Raw genomic sequence first — 16,069 nt, forward strand, 5'->3', positions numbered from 1 at the left:
ATAAATAAATAAATAAATAAATAAATAAATAAAAGAAAAAAGAGGGAAGGAGGAAGAAAAAAAGAGAAAAGAAAATTGCTATAGAGTAATGCAAGATGAATGAATAGAGACACACATGGCAGAAAACACTTTCAATAGGTTTATCTACCCTGAAGAAGAGAGGCTAGGATGGTAGAACTTAATCTTCTGTTTCTAAAAAATATTTTTTTCAGTTGGGGTTGTGGCTCAGTGGTAGAGTGCTTGCCTAGCATGCATGAGACACTGGATTCAATCCTCAGCACCACATAAAAATAAACAAATAAAATAAAGGTATTGTATCCATCTGCAACAAACAACAAAAAACAATTAAAATAAAAGAGGAAGGTTGGGAGACTGTAAAGAGAGCTGCAGAAGGACATGCAAATTTTCACACAGCATTTTATTTGCCAGCTGTACTGTAACAATACTGCTAAAATACAAAATAAGAAATGAGAGAAGTCAACAATCTTAGCCCAGGAGCGTTATGTGAACAAAACTCCAGGAAACAGAAAATGAGTTGTTGGGTTTTTTGTTTTTTTGTTTTAATATTTTTAGTTGTAGAGGGACACAATACATTTATTTTATTTATTTATTTTTATGTGGTGCTGAGGATCAAACCCAGTGCCTCACAAGTGCAAGGCAAGCACTCCACCACTAAGTCACAGCCCCAGCCCCAGAAAATGAATTTTTATAATAAATAGTATGTGAATAGAAAAAAAAATGTATCTCAAAATACTTTCCTTGAATATGATTCCATGTACCATGTAAACTTAATTTCTGTAAAGAAAGAAAATTCCCCTTTTTTAAACAAGTTGAAACTAGTCTAAGAAGGTAATCCTTTACAACAGAATGAATAAGAAGGAAAACGATTGGATTGGATGTTTGTTTTTCTTTATTAGCAGTAAAAGGAATTTAATCCTTAATCTAAATCACTGTATATTGTTCTTGTTCTGGTTGGTATCACCTATTACCTAACTATTGGAAAATCTGATCCATAACAATTGCCACATATAGAAATGGCATATTTAAGATTAACAATTCTATTTTGGTGGTACTGGGAATTGAACCCATGAACATTCTGCCTCTGAACTATATCCCCCGATCTTTTATTGTATTGTATTGTATGGTATTGTATTTTAAGGCAGGACCTTAACAGGATTTTAAGGCGGGCCATGTACTTGAGATTCCCCTTGCCTCAGCCCCCTGAGTAGCTAAGATTATAGGCATTCAGTCAGGCTCTAAGATTAACAATTTTACTTTTTATCTTTCAAAAAATTATTATCATCAACAAAACTACTTTCAACAGCAACAAGAACTGACCACTTGTCTGATTTAAGCAAAAGATCCCACACAGTTCTACGGGTTCTGGATAATTAATCAGAAGTCACTTCTATTTATATAATCTCAATCAGGTTTTACATAGACAATGGAAATATACATATTTGTTATTAGTATATTCTGCAAGAATATCATTAGTATATTTTATTAGTATATTCTGCAAGTATATTATGTAGAAGGCTATATAAACTAGAATTCCAAATGGCCTTTTGCATCTCAACTCAGAGCCTAGTTTGAAGGACCTTGGACATTGTATTCACTACAATAATGTGCTACATTGTTGAGCTTGAAGATTACAATGTTCAGTACAAACTGCCACCAAGGTTGTAAACCTGTTGTACAGTTTAAGAATGTACCAGACATATGGTTGGTTAATTATAACATATAAAATAATTAAACACCCAAAAGAATTATTAGCTAGGCTTAGGAGTTTTAGGGAAGGGAAAAATCAAGACTGACTGCAGTATTCAAGGAAAATGAAAGATACTCGGGTAGAGTGGCACAGTCCTATAATCCCAGCAACTCGGGAGGTTGAGACAGTAGGGTCTCCAGTTCAAAGCCAGTGTCAGCAACTTAGCAAGACCCTCATCATCTTAGTGAGACCCTATCTCAAACTCATAAATAAAACAGACTGGGAATGTAGCTCAATGATAGAGTGCCCCTGAGTTCGATCCCCAGTACCAAATATAAATAGAAAGAAAGTAAGGGAGGGGAAGGAAGGGGAAAGGAGGAGAGGGGAGGTGAGGTCAGGGGAGGAGAGAGAGAGAGAGAGAGAGAGACACACACACACACACACACACACACACACAGGCACCTTTGTTTTCTTTTTAGGGCATTTAAATTTAGATATAATTGCAGGGGTGAGAGGGCAGGTACTGAGGATTGAACCCAGGGTTTCTTAACCACCAAACCACACCCCCAGTCCTTTTTTATGCTTTATTCCGAGACAGGGTCTCACTAAGTCCTTAGGGCCTCACTAAATGGTTGAGGCTGGTCTTGAACTTGAAATGCTCCTGCCTCAGCCTCTCAAATCTCTGGGATTACAAGTGGATGCCACTGTGTCCAGCAATAAATTCTTTTACAATTCTAAATTTATTTTATCAGATTTGTACAGAGGTTGAATATCCTTACCAAAAAATCTGAAATCCAAAATGTTCCAAAACCTGAAACTTTTTGAACACAAACAGGACTCTACAAGTAGAAAATTCCACACCTGACCTGTGACAGAACGTAGTCAAAATGCAGGCCCACTAAAAGTTTCAGTTACTTTCAGCCTATGTGTGTAAAGTGTATATAAAACACAAATTAGTTTTACATACAAAATATCTCATGATATAGATAGAAATACTCCAAAATTTCAAAAAAGTCTGAAATCCGAAGTATTTCTGGTCCCAAGCATTTCCACCAAAGGATACTCAATCCTTAAAACATACCATATAAGCTTAATAATGAAATTATAGCATTTGCAATGGAGCAGGATGGAGCAACCTGTACTGTTCAGGTAGAGAAGGTGGGAATTCCCGAAAGCAAAAGGAGCTTCTGCAGCTGCTGGGATGGTCCCTCAGTTCCTACCTTTTTACTCACAGGAAGAGCTCCTCCAGTTGGACCCGAGGCAAACAGCCATAGCCTAACTCTCCTTCAACTGGCTCTCAAGAAGTTCACCAGCCACCTTGCATCCTCAGCAAGGAAGTGGAGTTACTTGGAGAGACAGGTCTGACGAAGAAAGCTGGAATGGGATCTAGCAACATGATTTTTAATATGTTCTTAACTTTTATTTTCTGAATTCTTTTTACAATGACCATATATTGTTTTTATATTTGGAAGAAATGGCAAAAAAAAGTACTTCTACTTTATTTGGGAGCAAATTGAGTAAGTATATAATCTCAAAAAAAATCACATTTGGGTGTGCTGGTACACTCCTGTAATCCCAGTGATCAGAGTCTGAGGGCAGGTGAATCGCCAAGTTCAAAGCAAAGTTCAGCCACTTATCAAGGTCTAGGTAACTTAGTGAGACTCTGTCTAAAAATTTAAAAATGTATAAAGGGCTGGAAATGTGGCTTAGTGGTTAACCACCCCAGGTTCAATCCCCTATACAAAAAAAAAAAAAAAAAAAGAAGATCACATTTGATACATTCAAGAATAGCTTACTTATAAAAGTATAAATTTACTTTTAATTATTTGATATGAATGGCACTGACATCTTTATAGAAGAATCTGAGACTACTTTCACATATTTACAAGACACTCAAAATGTTTCAAAACCCTAAAATCCAAGTATTAAATGTTAGATTTCAAAAAATCTTCTAGACGTGCTAAAAACTGCCAAATAACACCTAAATGTGTTTTGACTAGCAGTGGTTTTAAAATGCAAAGTCATCATGAATCTCCTCCAGTGTGCAACAGCAAAGAATGTGATTTTTCTAATGACTTTTACAAAGAATACTTTGAGTGGCACAAGTAACTTACTAATTCACGTTCCTAACCTTTTCTGAAAAATGTTACAAAAAACAATGCAAATCAAGAAAAGGGTTAAACATTTATGTAAAATGACTTACACCAAATGTATTTTATAATCAAAACTAGTTCCTCATACTACCTTTTTAATCTTTAACTTTTAGTTATTCCTTTTTCCAGTTGAAAAGTCATTGTTCTAAATCTTTACTAATCTCAAGTCCTGACTGTTCCCTCATTTTTAACATGGATCCTGCTATAACCTATCCCTACAACATTTAAGCATATTCCTAACTTTAAAACCCTTCCCCTCAATTCCATACCCCTCTCTCTCTGCCCCTTTTGCCATGAAACATCTTGAATAGTCCACATTCATGGGTCTACTTCTTCCTCCTATTTATTCTTCAAACCACTGCCTTCTACACCCAACCCTCTCCACAAACTGCCTTTACTAAGGACCATCAATGTCCAAGTTGATTAATCCAGTAGATATGTATTAGCCCTTATCCTCTCACCAGTATTCAGGTCAACTTCTTATTCCACCCTTGACTTCCATGTCAACCACATTCTTCTAGTTTTTTTCTTATATCTCTGGATGTCACTTTTCATTCTCCTATTCGGGCTTTCCTTATATGATAATCCTTTACATATGGTTTTGATAGTTTACAATTATGCCACAATTTCTTCTTTCAAAAGGTAGAGACAACTGGGCACAGGGGCACATGCCTGTAATGCCAGCAATTTAGGAGGCTGAGTTATGAGGATCACAAGTTTGAGGTCAGCCTCAGCAACCGAGCAATACCCTCAGCAACTTAGACACTGTCTCAAAATTTTAAAAAGACTTGAGGATGTAGCTCAGTGATAAAGCACCCCTGAATTCAAGCTCCAATACTGAAAAAAATGGGGGGGGGGGGTAAAATCCGAGTTCTCCCCCAATATGCCCAGTATGTAAAAGTCCCACCCACAGGAACATGAACTGAACTTAATGCTAGTTTCTAAAGAAAGAATAAGACAAAAGCGATGGTCTGAGAACAGGTCATGAAAAGTCATCCTCCTTGCTTTCACTTGGATCACTCTATCTCAGTGAAGCCAGCAGATTGTCATGATGACATAAAGTAACCTAATGGAAAAGCTACCTGGTGAGAAATAAGGTCACCTTCCAACAGTCAGCAAGAAACAGGCTTTGTGACAACTGTGTGAATCACCTTGGAAGCAGCTCTTCCTGCCCTGGTCAAGCCTTTCAAATGACTGAAATCCTGGCTAACGTGTTTTTTGTTTTGTTTTGTTTGTTTTTTTGGCAAGGGGTGGGGTGCAGGGGGATCAAACTCAGCCTTTATACTAGACAAGTACTCTTCCACTAAGCCACATTCCCAGCCCCCGGCTAATGTTTTGACTGTAATTTCATGAGACCCTGAGCCTGAACCATTCAAGTCTGACATAAATAAATTAGGAGATAATAAATATTTGTGGTTTATAGTTAATAAGTTTTAGAGGAATTTGTTACCTGGCAATACATAACTAATCCAATGGTGTTTTTCAGTGTTGTAACCAAAGATCTATTCTTCTCAGTCACTTTCTCAACTACTCATACATAAAAAACTAATATTTATCTGTAGCCCAGATTTTTGTATTAACTCCAAACTATTAATACATCTTTACTTCAATTTCAACATGTATAAAAGCAATTGCCTTCTCCCAGAACCTGTTCTTATCTTCCCTATTATCATTAATCCAACTCAAACCAAAAACTTGGATGTCATCAGCCTCTTCTTGCCCTTTCACTCACATTCAATCACTAAGTCCTGTCAAAACCAATCTCTCCTCAGTAACCACAGCATGCTTTAAAAAATACACATTTTGCCTATAATCCCAGTGACTCAGGAGACTGAGGTAGGAAGATTGCAAGTTCAAGGCCAGCCTCAGAAATTTAGCAAGGCCCTAAGAAACTTCTTGAGACCCTGTCTCAAAATAAAAAGTTAAAAAGAGCAAGGGCTGTAGCTCAGTGATAAACTGCTTCTGGGTTCAATCCCCAGTATAAAAAATTAAAAAATAAAATACACTTTTAACCTAAACCTATTGAGCAATTTTAACATCATAGAGAGAAAACCAGTTATCCTATGCCTCTTGATTCAATAGGTTCCACTATGAGGCATTTTTGCTCAAGAGAAAAAGAAAACTAATCTGATTAAGCTTCTCGCTTAAAGTATCAGTTTGTAGGAAATAAAGAGGACAAAGGAACATGTTTAAACATACCTAAAGGATGCCTCCAATAAAATGCAAAATGTGGAAAACTCAACAGAGCAAATGACCTGGTTTCTTAAACAAATAAATGGCAAAGAAAAAAAGAGGGAGAGCAAATCTATATAATAAAAGGTATTCAGGGGGCTGGAGTTGTAGCTCAGTGGTACAGCACTTGCCTAGCAAGTAGAGGCACTGGGTTCTATCCTCAGTACCACATAAAAATAAAATAAATAAAATAAAGGTATTGTGCCCATCTACAACTAAAAAAATATTTAAAAAAAAGATATTCAGGACTTTTAAAGGTAGATCTCATTTGGAATCCTAACTCCAACCAATTGATAAGGGTTTGAGATAATCAAGGAAACAGAACAGACTAGATATTTGGTATTAATAAATTATTATTACTATTTTATTGTAATGAAGGTATTTTGATAACATTTTTTAAAGAGAAATCCTAACTTTGGGGCTGGTGATATAGATCAGCAGCAGAAGGCTTGCCCAGCATGCACAAGGACCTGGGTTTAATCCTCATTAACTCCAAAAAAGACAAAAATCTTAACTTTGAGTAACACATACTGAAATATTCACAAATGAAATGCAGTAATAAGGTATTTAGGAACTGCTTTTAAATAATCTAAGGAAGGAGGAAGGAGCTAAAAAGAATATTAATAAAACAAAATCGGCCTTATGTTGATAATTGTACAAGCTGGATGACAGAAATTCATTTTTCTATCCTCTTTACTTTTATGTACAGTTGAAATTCTCTTAAGTTTTTTTTTTTAATAATAAAAGTGCTTGCAACTCCAATATGATGCTCTACTGCCCTAAAGATAAAGTTCAAATTTCTCAGCAGAGTTTGCCAAAAAAAAGCCTTTTATTCTCTACCCCACTGCTTAGCTCTCCAGCTTATCTCCCACTACTGCCTACTTCATAGCTCAAGTTTGAGACTGGCAAATTCCTTAATCCTGTCTCCTCCAGAAACATTTATTCCCTTTCTCTCAAGCCCTTTTCCCTCTCTGCACACATGCCTAAACTCTCTACTTCATTCAGGTCAAAACAAGTCTGTGTCTTCTAGGAGTCACATGCGCCCTCCAACACTGCTTCCTGTCACATTTTACTTGCTGTACCCCCAACACACTTGAGGTATCATAAGTATGGTTGATTTCCATTTTATTTCCTACTTTAAATCCATTTCCTAGCAAAATGTAGGGCATACAGTAGGTACTCAATACCCATTTGATAAATTAACAAAATGCACAAACTTTCTAAACTTCCAACCCCTTGAATATTTTCTCACCTACTCCAATTTTCTTTCTCATTTTCCTTTGTGATCATGATTTACATTAACAGTTCGCTATTCACACAATGCTCCTAAATTTATATTCTTAGCTCTCCCTGGGCATTTCATCTAAAAAATAAATTTTCAAATAACCAATTCTGTGCTATAATCCAACATATCTTTAACTCCAAGTCTAACCTGTAGCTCCAAATACCTTCTGAATTCAATCTCATTTTGTATTAGAGTTGCTTAGAATTTCTCAAAATCCCCAGTTATTCAGGAGATTGTGGCAGGAGCATAGCAAGTTAGAAGCCAACCTGGGTAACATAGCGAGATCCTATCACAAAATAAAAATACCAAAAAAGGGCTGGGGAGTCTTTTCATCAATATGGTATGGAAAGCAAAGAAGGAAACTCCTGATCCTCCCAAGGCCAAAGCCAAAGAAAAATCTCTGAAAGCCAAGAAGCAGTGTTGAAAGGCATCCACAGCCACAGAAAGATCTGCTCATCACCTAACTTTTAGCAGTCCAAGACATCACCCAACTTTTAGCAGTCCAAGACATTAAGACTCCAGAGGCAGCTCAAATATCCTCAGAAGAGCACCCCCAGGAGAAAGAAGCTTGATCACTATTCTGTCAAGTTCCCCTTGACCACTGAATCTGAAGAAGACTGAAGATAACAACACACGTGTGTTCATTGTGGATGTCAAGACCAACAAGCACTAGATCAATCAGGTTATAAAGAAGCTCTGTAATGCCAGGCATGGTGGCACATGCCAGCAATCCCAGTGCCTTCAGAGGCTGAGGCAGGAGGATCTTGAGTTCAAAGCCAGCCTCAGCAACTTATCAAGGCTCTAAGTAACTCAGTGAGACCCTATCTCTGAATAAAATACCAAAGGGCTGAGGATGTGGCTCAGTGGTTAAACACCCCTGGACTTACTCCCCAGTACCAAAAATAAAAAAATAAAAGAAAGAAAGGAAGAAACTCTGTATCACTGATATGGCCAAGGTCAACATCCTGATCAGGCCCAATGGAGTGAAGAAAGTATATGTTCAACTGACTTCTGATTATGACGCTTTGGCCACTGTCAACAAAATTGCAATCATCCAAACAGAGTCTGGCTACCTAATTCTAAATACACATTTTTCTTTGCAACATAAACATAAAGGGTTGGGTTACACCTATAATCCCAGCGACTCAGGAGGTTGAGGCAGGACAATCACAAGTTTGAAGCCAGCCTCAGCAATTTAGCAAGGCCCTAGGCAACTGAGTGAGACCCTGTCTCAAAATAAAAAATAAAAAGGGCAGAGGATGTAACTCGGTGGTAAAGTGTTCCTGGGTTCAATCCCAGTACTCCCCTCCACCCAAAAAAAAGTGGGGGGCTGGGGATAAAGCTTAGTGGTGTAACCCTTGCCCTGGGTTCAATCTCAGTACTACTGAAGCAGGCCAGAGACCTCCCCCATTGAGAAGACCCTTGCCATAATTAAATTTGTCCTCTCATCAGAAGATTTTTACAATGAGTATCAGCAGGCAGGATGTTTGCAGAAGGTATTGTGGTTTAAAGCTTCCTCTTTCTTGAAAATGCCAGGTTTATACACAAAAAATATGACAGAGTAGAGTCTGCAAGCTTTTTTTTTTTTGGGTGGGGGGGTTTACCAGGGATTGAATTTTGGGTGCTCAACCACTGAGCCAAATCCCCAGTTCTATTGTATTTTATTTCAGACAGGGTCTCACTGAGTTGTTTAGCAGCTCACCACTGCTGAGGCTGGTTGTGAACTCAAGATCCTCCTGCCTCAGCCTCCTGAGTTGAGCCACTGGGATTACAGGCGTGCACCACCATGCTCGGTGCTCTGCAAGCTTGTTGTACAAAACAATATCATCTCTTTTTCTTGGTTTAAAAAAAAAAAAAAAAACTTGTGAAACCTATGTCTGGTCTAGGGGAGGGAACAGAGAGCACTTGTCATGTGACCCTCTAAGCTCCCAGCCGCTGGGTATAAAATTCAAAAAGTTTCCAAAATCTCTGTCCAGAGAATGTTTCAGCTAGACTGGCCAACTGCAGCCAATAAACCTGCTTCCTGAAAATTCCTCTGGTGTCTAGCCTCTTCTATCCTACTTCACCTTGAAAAAAGGAAATTCTCAAAACCCTCCTAAATATACCTTATGTTCTCAAGCTTCCCAGCACATGCATGTTTCCCATTACCTGAAATACTCCTCTTCTGTCTTCCTCTATTAAGTCAACCCAAATGTCTTCAGCCTTTTCTAAGCAATGTTCCCATAACATTCTTCATAGTTCTATTGTAAAAGTTGTCCTATTGTTTTGAAATTACGTCTAAGGGTCTACTCTGCTACACTGTAAGTTCCTAAATAAAGGAATTATCTCTCCTTCATGTTTACAGTCCCAACATAGATAGTACAATGCCTATTTCAAAGTCATCCCTAAATAAATGCTTGCTGAATGAACTACAGTATATTAAGTTTAACTAAAATATGGAAGCTCTTTTTCAAAAACAAAGTATTGGGCTGGGAATGTAGTTCAGTAATAGAAAGTTTGCCTAGCATGTACGAGGCCCTGAGTTCAATCTCTAGCATCAGAAAAAAAAAATTTTTTTTCAAGATTATAAAAACAAAAGAAATTAAGAAATAAAAGAAAATATTTCATCCAGGAGTTTGCTGAAGTATAGTGAAGATCCAGGATGAAGAAAGGCCTGGGTGACTCTATTCAGTTCACAGCAATCCCAATGATCCTAACCCAATCCTGAAATTATCTCAATATCAATTATCAGTACAGGCTGACTCTAAAATAAGGTCAATATAGTTTAGTTCGAGTTATCAGGGATACCCTAGAACACGTGAAGAACCAGAGTCAGATTAGAGTTCAAGTGATTTTGGAAACAAGAAATAAAGTGACTTGCTATGTACTCCCCTGCTTAAAATACTGTACAGCAAATTCATATATTCTTTCTAGAAAATACAGTTTCAATCTATCAGCCACATGAAAATCATTAATATGTACCCTCAAATCCTTCAGAATCCAAATACACTGAAAGAATGTCCAAGTGTACAGAATTCATCATCAACATTAAATGTATCTCCTGCTTTTCCAGTGAATACCTATCCTTTTCTCATCTTTTACTGAAATGCCTCTAACTAGGGGTTGTGTAGCATTTTAGTGTTACAGATGGTACATTACTCTGCAAGCAAATACTTTAACACCAAAGAACTAAGGGAGCCAGGTGTGGTGGTGCATTCCTGTACTCCCAGGAACTTCAGAGGATGTAGCTTAGTGGTAACATGCCCCTAGATTCCATCCCCAGTACTGGAAAAAAAAAAAAAGAACTAGAGGACAAAACTTCTAAAAGGCCATTAGTAAGAAATATGATACCTCCTTCCTCTGGCAAGGATAATGTTGCATAGAATCCAGTCTCAGAAGGGAGGATAAGTGTATTAAGGATGAAGAAAAAGATGTATATGAATAAAAACCTGTATTTAGCCAATAAGATAGAGATATTTGTCCAAGAATTCAAAAACCAAAAGGAGGCAGAAAAAAGAACATATACTAAAGGAAGAGAACAGGAAAAAGGAACATTATATCTGGGCTAGTAACTCCCAAGAACTAGAGCTTGAGACCTCTTCTACAAGTCCCTAAATCCAGATTTGTAAAGTAACTTAATTCCATAGAGCCACTCACTGGAATTACTCTAGTCTGAATAGGTTGGATAGGTTCCATGGGATTTTCTGATTCACACTTACTGAAACAAAATATTACTCTTCATTTATCTAACTCATGGGATTTCATAATTTCAGAGTTTTCAGGATATAAGGTTCAGTTGCTTCTCTTCCATTCCTACATAAAGATAATCTTGGGTGAAAACATGTTTAAGACTCATTAAGGTTTAGTACTGACTTTTAAAGAGTGATGTAGAGAAAGGAAATTGATAGTTGAATGATGAAAAGTAATACTTTCACTTTTGCGGGTTTGCCTTAATAACTTAGAGCTTTCACATTTTTCCTTCCTGTAGTGAAAGTGAAGTTTAATAGAAACCACTGGAAAGCCAACAATTTGGCATCTTGATTCTACCACTTACTGCCTGCCTATATGAACTTGAGCAATTACTTAAAAGACTGCAGCCTCCAATTCCAAAACTGTAAAATGGGGATATTAAATAGGGATAATGAATGGGTACCTATCTTGTAGTGTTATTAAGAGCAAAATGAATTAAAGGACCCACTAGAATAAAAGCTCCTGAGAAACAATGAATGTCTTCATCATTATTAATTCTTGCTGGCTGGAAACACACATAGCAGGAACTCATTTTTTTAAAATGAATGTGTAAATATGTTTCTATTTCTCTCAATAAATTAAACTCTTCTTCCATAATTTCATTTTTCCCTGTCTTATTTTCTAAAGTCTTCAAGACATTTTGTCCATTTAAGTGGTTTCTTCCCTCTCGTTGGCTATTAACTATACACCATTCAGAGAAATATCTTTGGAAGTAATTTCTTTCTCTGATACCACCCACCTTCCATCTCTAATGCTATGGGGGTAACAAGGGTGGTCAGAAAACAAAATTCGTAAGAATTCGTCTACTTGCCCACCGCCATTGTTGCGAATAAACGACAGTGAAACTCTCAACTCAGCCTTCCCAGAATATAACTTTCAAGGGTATACCGCACTATGCCTTCTACCTCTCAGCTAAGGAGAGAACCGCGCGAAGGAAATCCTCTCTTCTCAAAAGTTAAGGCGTGGGTTACGCTCGTCTCCCGCTGAAAAGTGGGGTGCATACCTTGACTAACACACCCAACCTGGACAGACAGAAGGAATTCTGGACGCCCTGGTTTGCCCGAGGGTCACCTCTGGACCTGACCAGGTTCATCTGGCTACCGCTGCAAGGAAGCAGAGCTCTCCGTTCCCCGGAGGGAAGCTAAGGGGTGCGGCCGTCTACAGGGCCTGGGGGTACTGTGTTAAGTCCATGACAACGTAGGGAGGCGGCATAGACCGCACGGCTGGACCCTCTAAATCATAACTACGACCAGTCTTACCCGCTCACAACCGCTTGGGACACGACCACCTGCTTAAAACCAGACCCCCCCCAAAAAAACGTGGCTCGCCCCCAACCCATAAATCAGACAGCTAGGGCCTGCTTATTGGCTGCAACCACATCTCCTTCACCCTCATTGGCTATCCAGGACGCAAAACCCTCCCCCACAAGGGAACCCTCTCGTACGGCGGCACCCCCAGCCTAGCAACCTCAACCCGGCTACCCAAAGTCCCGGTGCCCACCTCCACCCAGGAAGCAAGGTCCCCGAGGCGCTCGGAGCTTTGTCTGCCGAGGACTCACCGTGTAGTAGGACAACAGCCCCGCGTTGTAGTCCAGCACGAACCAACGGTACTGCCAGCCCTTCATCACGTTAGTCCATTTGCTCAGCGGCCCTTCCACGATGGACGCCATCTTGGGAGCCGCCAATGACAACAAACGGCCTGACGTCACTCGCCTATATGGCATTCAGCATGCGGGGGCGGGGTCTCCGCGGGCCGGGGCGGGGCCGGGGCGGGGCCGGGGCGGGGCCAGCGACGGCTCCTGTGGGTGGGCCCACGGACCCCAGCCCCCAGCAATCACTGTCAAACGCGTTCTCAGGGCGACTATTGTGTGCAGGGCTCAGTGCCAGGCAGCAAGAATGCAACCGTGAATACTGCTGTTAAGATTATTTGTACACCTAAGGAATAAATAATAATAAGCCCCGATGATACTATAAGACTTCGCATCTGACATTCACTTAAGCATTTTTTTCCACAAATCCCATTCATTTAATAAACATTTGTTGGTTCCCCCCCCCCCCCGCTTCTAAGAAGACTTTTATTATCTTTGCACTAGGCTTTCTTGTGGGCTTTGAGTATATACCAGAACCTTCATGGAGGGTGGGGAAGGCGGGACAGACAATAAAAAATAGTAAATGATATATTGAAAATTGGTAAGTGCCCTGGAAAATAATTAAACCAGGAAAGAAGTAAAGTTGGTGTTGCCTTTTTAGATTCTTAAACAGGGAAGGCCTGAAAGAGAAGGTAACGTGACCAAAGCAAAGAAAGTGAAGGAGGGAACCTGGGGAAAGAGACTTTCAAGCTGAAGGAACTGTAAGTGCAAAGACAGATGTTAGGAATACAAGAAGCTCAGTGTTACAGTAACAGTAAGCCAGGTAGAAAGTGGTAGGACGATAGGCTAGAGAAGTAAGGGTAGATCACTTGCAACCTAGGAGGGCAATATATGTACTTATGGACCACATACTACATCCAGGCACGGTCGGAGTTCCTGAGAATGCAACAGTGAATGAGAGCTCTTTAAGAGATCACATTCTGTAGCTGGATGTGTTGATACAGGCCTGTAATCCTAGCAGTTTGGAAGCCTGAGGCAGGAGAATCACAAGCTCGAAGTCAGTCTCAGCAATTTAGATTAGGCCCTAAGCAACTTAGGGAGACTATCTCAAAATAAAAAGAGCTTTCTTCCTTGCCGATAACGCTTCCGCAAACATGGTGAACATTCTTAAGACCCACCGGACGTTGACACAATACAAGAAGGACAAGGATTCTCTGTATGCACAGGGAAAACGGCGTTATGACAGGAAACAAGTGGCTATGGTGGGCAGGACTAAGCCTATTTTCAGGAAAAAAGCTAAAACTACAAAGAAGATTGTGCTGAGGCTTGAGTGCGTTGAGCCTAGCTGCAGATCTAAAAGAATGCTGGCTATTAAAAGATGCAAGCATTTTGAACTGGGAGGAGATAAGAAGAGAAAGGACCAATTGATCCAGTTCTAAGCTTCATTGTTTTGTTATGAAGATAATAAAATGTTGAGGTTATCTTCACTTAATAAATAAATAAATAAAAATAAAAGAGCTGGGGATGTGGCTCAGGGTTAAGCACCCCTGGGTTCAACCCCTGTACCAAAAAAAAAAAAGTATATTCTGTGATGGAAATAAACACTAAACAAGAAAATAATTCAATTCTGACACTTTTGTATGTTCATTTTTTGAGACAGGTTCTTGCTAAATTGTCTAGGCTGGTCTTCAACTCAAAATTTTCTTGCCATAGCCTCCAACTTGTTAGGGTTACCAGAGCAGGGTATATGGATAAACCCTTGCCAGAGAACTTAATAAACTGATGAAAGAGAAAGTCAATTGGTGGGTACTTTATTCTAGATGGTCAAGTCAGGCCTGTCAGGAAGTGGCATCTAAACAGATGTCCAAGGATATGAAAAACCCAGCCCCACAAATACCAATGGAAAGAACTAGAAAGGGAACTGAGAAGTGAGGCATTATCTAGAAGAGGAGGGGAGGTTAAGAGAGGGGTTCCTTTGTTTTCTTTGTTTTCTTGTGTTTCTGTCTTGAGTGAAAGTACTAGACAGTGCTATTTTGCTGCCTTCTAGAGGAGGGAAATACTGGGGACATCCTAGAGAAAGGAGAGACTAGCAGTAGTAGAGCTCTTGATATGGTTAAGCCCCCAAGCCCAGTGAAAGAGTTGATCTTTGATAGGAGCAGAGCTATTTCATCCATAGTAATAAGAGGGAGAGCAGAGAAAGTTAGATGTCAGTGGGGTTTGGACTTAGATGATAGGGAAATAAATAAACTTCTTTATTCTTTTTCTTTTCTTCTTTTCTTTTTTTCAGTGCTGGGCAAGCACCCTACGAACTGAGCTATACCCCCAGCCCACGAATAAGCTTCTTAATGTTTAATAAAGATTGTGGACTCTGAGCAGGGTGCAGTGACACATGCCTGTAATCCAGCAACTCCAGAGCCTAAGGAAGAGGATCAGAGAATTGCAAGTTTGACTCTAGTCTTTGCTTTTTTTTTTTTTTTTATGGTTTTTTGTTTTTGGTTCTATACTGAGAATTGAACCCAGGGATGCTTTAGCACTGAGCTACGTCCCCTAGTCCTTTATTATTATTATTATTATTATTATTATTATTATTATTATTTAGATGGACACAATACTTTATTTTTATGTGGTGCTGAGAATCAAACCCAGTGCCTCCTATGTGCTAGGCAAGCACTCCACCACTGAACCACAACCCCAGCCCTTCCCTCAGTCCTTTTTATTTTTTATTTTAAGACAGGGTCTCACTAAGTTGCTGAGACAGGGATGTAACTCAGTGGTAAAGTTTCCCTGGGTTCAATTCCCAGTAACACAAAAAAAGAAAAAATACAGTATATTCCTACTTATTTTAAAAAAAGAAAATTAACTGTAAAACAGCCTTAGCAGTTCCTTCAGAAGATATTCCAGAAGACAAAGCTATCAGAGGAGATGGACATTTCCATATGTGTTATCATTCCAGTGAGACAAGACATGGAGGTGGAAAGCAGTAATATCGGTAATCCTGATCCTGTGTGAGCCTAGGCTAATTGTATTTGTGTCTCTATTTTTAAAAATAATTTAACTTTTATTTTATTTATTTTTATGTGCTGCTCAGGATTGAACCCAGGGCCTCACCCATGCTAGGCAACTGGTCTACAACTGACCTATAACCCCAGCCCCCTGTGAATTCATTTTTTTTTTTTCTTTTTGGTACTAGGGATTGAACCCAGAAGTGCTCTACTACTGAGCTATATCCCCAGCATTTTTAATTTTTTTAATTTTGAGATAGGATCTCACTAAGTTGCTAAGACTTGCCTTGAATTTGAAATCCTCCTGCCTCAACCTCCAAAAAGATTACAGGTATGTGCCACAATACCCAGCTTGTGACTTCATTTTTAATG

General features: G+C 39.1%; 2 protein-coding genes across 8 annotated transcripts in view; one reads left to right on the forward strand and one right to left on the reverse strand.

Moving 5' to 3' along the window:
- Osbpl9 (oxysterol binding protein like 9) overlaps positions 1-12,803 on the reverse strand; it is a 144,819-nt gene extending 132,016 nt beyond the window's left edge. For 3 of the 7 annotated variants that reach the window (XM_047549388.1, XM_047549407.1, XM_047549398.1), the window contains exon 1: positions 12,666-12,802. In XM_047549388.1, coding sequence (XP_047405344.1) covers positions 12,666-12,776 — 111 coding nt within the window. In that variant the 5' untranslated portion in view covers positions 12,777-12,802. Of the gene's footprint in view, positions 1-12,665 lie in introns of all 7 variants that reach the window. The other 4 variants (XM_047549378.1, XM_047549369.1, XM_047549425.1 and 1 more) reach the window with 2 other exon arrangements.
- A 1,046-nt stretch (positions 12,804-13,849) lies between these two features.
- LOC124963020 (60S ribosomal protein L36a-like) lies at positions 13,850-14,134 on the forward strand. Its single transcript, XM_047522415.1, has one exon. The coding sequence runs from the start codon at positions 13,850-13,852 to the stop codon at positions 14,132-14,134; it is 285 nt and encodes a 94-aa protein (XP_047378371.1).
- The last annotated feature ends 1,935 nt before the right edge of the window (positions 14,135-16,069 follow it).

The sequence above is a fragment of the Sciurus carolinensis genome, chromosome 1, assembly GCF_902686445.1.
Source record: "Sciurus carolinensis chromosome 1, mSciCar1.2, whole genome shotgun sequence".
Taxonomy (NCBI): domain Eukaryota; kingdom Metazoa; phylum Chordata; class Mammalia; order Rodentia; family Sciuridae; genus Sciurus; species Sciurus carolinensis.